Raw genomic sequence first — 6796 nt, forward strand, 5'->3', positions numbered from 1 at the left:
GCAAAAGAGGGATGCTTTCACTTTGGTTTTTTATTTCTCTCTTTTTTTTTTTTTTTTTTTTGCGGTACGCCGGCCTCCCACCGCTGCGGCCTCTCCTGTTGCAGAGCACAGGCTCCAGACGCGCAGGCTCAGCGGCCATGGCTCACGGGCCCAGCCGCTCCGCGGCATGTGGGATCCTCCCGGACCGGGGCACGAACCCGTGTCCCCTGCATCGGCAGGCGGACTCTCAACCACTGCGCCACCAGGGAAGCCCAGATTTTTATATATCTCTTGATCGTGCTCTCTTGCTTTCTCAGTGTCCCTCCCCAGCACGCACACATACGCGCGCGCACACACACAAACACACACACACACACACACACACACACTCTCTCTCTACATATACCAACAGGCAATATCCCCAAAGTAATTTCAAACTTGTGTTCTTGAGATAACCAAATGGTATCATTTAAAACAGAAAGCATTCTTGGAAAACTCTTTCCTTATTTAAGGAATAATTAGTTATTAGTGGGAGAAGCTAAAATGTTTAAAATTAGCCAGAGATGTAATTTAAAATGGCATATTGGAGAAGGAAACCTGTTCTTTCTGGATATAACAAATTAACTAATGGCTTTATTTGGTATCTGCTGAAGAATTGTTTTTCTAGGTTATCTGCTTTTTAAAAATAACATCTCTTACGCAAAGAAAATTTATGTAATGTTTTCTTTTCAGCTGTCTGGGTGTTTGTGTTGAATCAAAATCATAAGTTTTTAAGGAAAAAAATAGTTTTTTAGTCTTATGATAAAGTGTGTTCTCTAGAAATGAACCCTCCATGATTACTCCAGCCCTGCCCACCCTTTCTGTTACTTTTTTTTTTTTTTAATTGATGGATGGATTGATTTTTGGCTGCATTGGGTCTTCATTGCTGCGTGCAAGCTGTTCTCTAGTTGCGTCGAGCAGGGGCTACTCTTCACTGTGGTGCGCGGGCTTCTCATTGCGGTGACTTCTCTTGTTGTGGAGCGCTGGCTCTAGGCGCGTGGGCTTCAGTAGTTGTGGCTCACGGGCTCAGTAGTTGTGGCTCATGAGCTCTAGAGCGCAGGCAGGCTCAATAGTTGTGGCGCACGGGCTTAGTTGCTCCGTGGCATGTGGGATCCTCCCAGACCAGGGCTCAAACCCGTGTCCCCTGCACTGGCAGGCTAACCACTGCACCACCAGGGAAGTCCTCTGTTACACCTTTGCAATAGTCTGGTCTTGTTACCGTATTGCTAAGTAGCAGTGATACTTAGACTCTTACAAAAGAGTTTTTAATTTGTAAAGTGTTTCCGTTTTTGTTCTCTCAAGTGACTTTCTTTCTCTTTTCTCCTAATAAAGCAAATGAAGAAGCACCCCTGCCGCCAGTGTGACAAGTCTTTCAGCTCATCCCACAGCCTGTGCCGTCACAACCGGATCAAGCACAAAGGCATCAGGAAAGTTTATACCTGCTCGTAAGTCGTGATTTCTAATGTGGGAAGCACAGTGAAAGGATTAGCCTGGAACTTCTCGAAGGTTTTTCCCATTTCACCATTAACTTTCCCTTTTCCCATTCTCTGCTCCATGGTGTATGGATTTCCTTTCGGAATTGTATTTTGTTTTGACAGACCATTCTCGCTTGGTTTGTAACACTTAACAATATTAAAATAAAAAGGAGCAGTCCCTTGCCCACCCTTTGTATGTTCTTATCTGCTACCTTTGTTCTTTTTTTTTTGGCCACACAGTTTGTGGGATCTTAGTTCCCCGACCAGGGATTGAACTCGGGCCCTCAGCAGTGAAAGCACAGAGTCCTAACCACTGTACTCCCAGGGAATTCCCACCTATGTTCTTATCCATTATACAGAGGTAGGCATTTTATTACTGAGAATTTTGGAGAAGTGCCTCACGGGCAGGTAGGTGCACGGTTGAATGAGATGCTCTTCGGTCTCTTACACACAGGGAATTGGCAGCATCAGTAAGCCGTTTGGGCTGGTGGATCTGCTCAGGGTTCAGAGCGGGCCCTGGTGGGGCCAGTCATGGAGTCATCCTGGGCTGGACGTTTGCCCCTCGGCTGCAGTGCATCCCTCATCTCAGCACACGCTGTTGGTTAGAGACCAAATTCAAGGAACTGAGTGGGCCAGCCCACTGAGTGGACAGTCCATGAGATTCTTTGTATATGAAGGTCAGAGATTGTTATTATTAGTGAGAAAGCTTTCTCACCCACTCAGAACATGCCTGAAGTGAGGTGATATAACAGGGTTACTTACTTTAAGGCACTTCTCATAAAAGAGGACTAAATGACACAGAAGCCATATAGCCAGTGTGTGGCCACGATGAAAGCAGGGCTCCGTGTACCATGTGGCTGAGGGAACGTGAGAAAGTCGGCTTCCAGATCGCCGGGGCTTTGCTGTGTCTTGGTTAGTTAGGGAGTGTTTCTTGGGTGTTAGTTAGGGAGTGTTTCTAGGGTAGGAAAACAGGGACCCTCCTTCCGTGAAATTGAAGCTGGGAGTGATTTTGGTGAGATGAGGACATTCTGTAAATACAGTCTGTATGTTGAGACTGCATTGAAAGAATCAGTGAATTTAGGAGGAAACCCTGGGCTGAGAAAATGGACAGGAGTGCTGGCGTGGATGGCACAGTCCTTCCTCTAACAGGTGTGTTCACTTCCTCGTGAAGTGCCTGTGAGGCAGTAAAATGCCAGGATTGTCCAGCTAATTGCGTTTGTTCTTTGGAGTTGCTGCTGGCTCCCACTGCTGCCCCGTAGAGCGTCTCTAACATGATATCAGAATTTGGAGCCAATCATTATAAAATTCTTAGAAGCCTCTCTGAAGACAGCAAATTTGGTTCTTCATAAGCCATGAGGAACTTGCCATCCACCTTCGCTGCAGTGGTATTCTTGACATCTGGCTTAGAGTATCTGTAATCACCATGGTCGTTAACTTTCGTTTACCTGTTTTTGGCCTGTTTGATTAAGAAAATGATACAGTCACATCTTCTAAAGAAAAACTGTAATCATAATTAACATAATTTTGCACAAGCTGAAACGACAATTTAAATAATTGACCTGTTTTGGATATCTGTTCACAGTTTTCTACATTTTAATCGACTGACTGAACACCTGTATTTGAGCGCTGCGGTTCTAACCATACATACTGCATTTGTGCTTTGATGAGGAATTTGATGGGGAGACAGTCTGTCTTGTCTGTGTTACGGCAGAGTGGACAGGAATCGTTAACACCAGCGTGAAGGAGTCAGGCAGGGACTTTCTTCCTGTTAAAGTGTCTCATGACGTAAATTCTGAGGGAACCGTCTGAGTCACTGGAAAGAAAACTTTTGAAATTTAATGTTCTCCGTGTTAAAAATTACAGCCATCTAGAATAACGAATTAAGTAATACTTTAACCAAACTCAGAAAATAAATACTCCGTCTGACCCAAATTAGGCTGGTCCTGTAAGGACACAAAAACTGATAGAAAACTTTTAACAAAAGCTGCAAGAATTTTTTTTTTTTTTACCAATTGGAAACTATGATTCATAGCAAAAATTACTCTTTCGCTTTGGACCAGTGGTACTCATGCAGACGACCCTGGCCCCTCTGAGCGGGCTGTCGGCCGGCTGAGGGCTTTCAGCAGTGAATGTGCGCCTCAGTGAGTTCCTTTAAAGCAAGTAGGTTATTTCCTTGTCTTTTTCCTCACAGGCACTGCCCAGACTCCAGGCGTACCTTCACGAAACGGTTAATGCTGGAGAAACATATCCAACTCATGCACGGAATTAAGGATCCTGACTTGAAAGAAATGACAGAAGCCACCAATGAGGAGGAAGCAGAAATAAAAGAAGATACCAAGGTCAAACACTGCACGTGTTCTCTTTACAGTGAAGTTGTGGTGACTTGCTTTTGCCATTTTTTTTTCTGCATTTAAGTTATTCTACGGTTACACAGTTTTAAAAATTCAGACTGTGCATAAAACTTTAAAATAATAGGGACGCTCTCTCTGCACTCGTTCTGAGCTTTCGTCTTGCCTCCTAAAAGGTAACCTTTATTAAGTTTCTTCTGTATCCTTCCAGACACAACTTTAGGGATTGATCTACTTACATATAAAATTTTATGTTGACTCGCAGAAGTTGTCTCTTAGCCGGGGGATTGTATGAATCTAGACTCCTTTCAGTCATCAAAATTGATTCCATTTAGCTTCTCTTTGTACTGATAAAGGATTAAGATAAGATAGTGCCTTATCAGTAGGTAGTGAACTTGAAGCAGACAACAGAACGTATACTAGCCTGAGTACACGGTGTGTGTGTGTCGCAAGTGCTGTTGCAGTAAAGCAGACACTTAGGAGACCTGCTGTCTTTGGCCCTTTGCTGCGTCTGGAACGTTCCTGGGTAAAAGCCTGTGTGTGCTTTCAAGGAGTTAATCGTTGAAATCAGAATACAAGTCAGACTCAGTGTCGCATTAAATTGTAACCCTTTCCCTCAAGCGATGGGGAGGCGGGGGGGGAAGTAAAGAATGTATGTGCAGGAGCAGCCCTAGGTCAAGGCGGAAAAGCAGGACGGCTGCAGAGCTGGGAGGACAGGGCGGCCCCTCGTCTTGGCTTTTTAGAGAGCTGGAAGGGAGGGGATTTGATGAGGCCAGAGGGGAAGGAGTGGGAGGAAGGTGAGTGGGCAGGAAAGGGCGCTTAGGAGACCCGGTGAGGCTCAGGTGGCTCCACCTGAGTCTCGGCAGAAGCACAGGTGCGGACATCTCCTCCTCCACGAGGTGCTTTTCAGTCCGCCCGCCCCCTGCCTCTCCTCGGCCTCATCTGCACACTCACCTGGTCGCCCTGCCCCGGCCCCCCTGGCCTGCCTCCTGGGCCCCTTTCCCCGTGTGGCCGCCTGGCTCAGGCTGTCCCTGCCACGCTGCACGCTGGCTCCTTCGTGGCTCTTCGTCACTCCGTTGGCGCCTGTGTCCCACGAGGGCTGGGACCTGTCTGTCCTACCAAGCCGGCTGTTGGAGGATGCCCGGTCATCCCGGAGCTGAGTCCACCTCTGTTGGGGGGCTGGAAGGCACGACCCTTGGGTGGGGCGGCGGCCGCGCAGCCGTAAGGAGCCCGCACCCCCCCGCTCCTGGGACACGTTTCCCCGCAGCCCCGGAGCCTGCGAGCACCGACCGCCCGTCACCCGCCCAGAGACCGGTTTTCAGTGCGTCACCTGCTCTGTTTTTCTCTCCAAGGTTCCCAGTCCCAAGCGGAAGTTGGAAGAACCCGTTTTAGAGTTCAGACCTCCCCGAGGAGCCATCACGCAGCCCCTGAAGAAGCTGAAGATCAATGTGTTCAAGGTGCACAAGTGCGCCGTGTGCGGCTTCACCACGGAGAACCTGCTGCAGTTCCACGAGCACATTCCGCAGCACAAGTCGGACGGCTCGTCCCACCAGTGCCGCGAGTGCGGCCTCTGCTACACGTCGCACGTCTCCCTGTCCCGGCACCTCTTCATCGTCCACAAACTGAAGGAGCCGCAGCCAGCGGCTAAGCAGAACGGGGCCGGCGAGGAGAGCCAGCAGGAGAACAAGCCTGGCCCAGAGGACGCGCCGGCCGACGGCCCCGTGTCGGACAGAACGTGCAAAGTATGTGCAAAGACGTTCGAGACGGAAGCTGCCTTAAACGCCCACATGCGGACCCACGGCATGGCCTTCATCAAATCCAAAAGAGTGAGCTCAGCGGAGAAATAGCCGCGCACCCCTCCCGCCGAGAGTCCCGGTCCACATTGGAAGCAAAGAGACAGTTTTCTTACAAAAAGTTGGCAGTTATCATAGAGTTAACAGTACTGTCTAGGCTGTTGCAATATATCCTCCTTCCACTCCCTTCTCCGCCTCCTCCTGTATATCCTCCTCGATTAAGTATTAAAACAGTATTTGAGTTGAAAAGAGTTTGTATATATTTAAATGAATAACTTTTTATACTCTTTGTTACATGTTTATATCAGTATTTAGTGGAAAATGTTTTGAAGGTTTTTTTTGTTTCGTTCTTGGGTTCTTTTTGTTTTTTAATTTGAGTTAGAATTTTTCTTTTTGTACTGTTTCTTTAAAACAGTTGTTAGTATCAGGGGCAGTTCCTGAATTCAAATAAACCATTTTGTATGTCACGGATTTGAATGGGTTAACTAATTACAGGCTACGATAATGCCTTTTTTAGTGTTTTTAATTTTTAGAATTCACTACATAAATCGTAGGTGATTGTAGGTCTCAAAAACACTAGGGACTTTTAAGTGTCTTAGCACTATCCTCAACGTGCCTGCTCCGCCAGGGAGTGCCGGCCCCACCAGGACCGCAGCCCGGCGTGTGGCGTCTTCTCCAGGCCAAACTGTGTGGAAAGCAGCCTTGCAGATCGTTTCTTTCTCAGTGGGGGGATGAAAACTTGGGCCAGAAATCCAGTAAGGAACGTGGATTAATTCCATCTCAGAATGGGGAAGAAGGGTATCCTAAAGGGAAAAAACGGGGGTGCGGGGTGGCTGGGGGCAGCGGTGGCTTTCTGGGCCGATTTGCAAGGCTGACTTCTAAAGAGCACAAGGAGATATAGCAGCGAAAGGGCTGGACTACTGTAAAAGTTACAAATACGTAGTTAGACCAATAGATTTATATAGTCAAGCTTTTGTCATGTAATTTATTAACTATTGCAAAGACACAACTAAAAATATCAAGTATTTCTCTGGCTCTTGACAGGAAAAAAAAAAAAATCACAATTGACTTAACCCTTTGCTGTCTAAAGAGTTGGCGTTTCCTGTTCAGGGTGCTACTGCCATACGTCCTGGTACTTAGTAGACTTGGGATGCACAACTTC

At 47.2% G+C, this 6796-nt stretch overlaps 1 protein-coding gene across 2 annotated transcripts in view; it reads left to right on the forward strand.

The window, feature by feature from the left end:
* The window catches only part of ZNF532 (zinc finger protein 532), a 110419-nt gene extending 104731 nt beyond the window's left edge, over window positions 1-5688 (forward strand). For both annotated transcript variants that reach the window (XM_007450113.1, XM_007450112.1), the window contains exons 7-9: window positions 1351-1463; window positions 3685-3832; window positions 5194-5688. In XM_007450113.1, coding sequence (XP_007450175.1) covers window positions 1351-1463; window positions 3685-3832; window positions 5194-5688 — 756 coding nt within the window. The remainder of the gene's footprint in view (window positions 1-1350; window positions 1464-3684; window positions 3833-5193) is intronic.
* Window positions 5689-6796: the final 1108 nt, after the last annotated feature.

This window comes from Lipotes vexillifer, unplaced genomic scaffold (assembly GCF_000442215.2).
Source record: "Lipotes vexillifer unplaced genomic scaffold, Lipotes_vexillifer_v1.1 scaffold79, whole genome shotgun sequence".
NCBI lineage: Eukaryota > Metazoa > Chordata > Mammalia > Artiodactyla > Lipotidae > Lipotes > Lipotes vexillifer.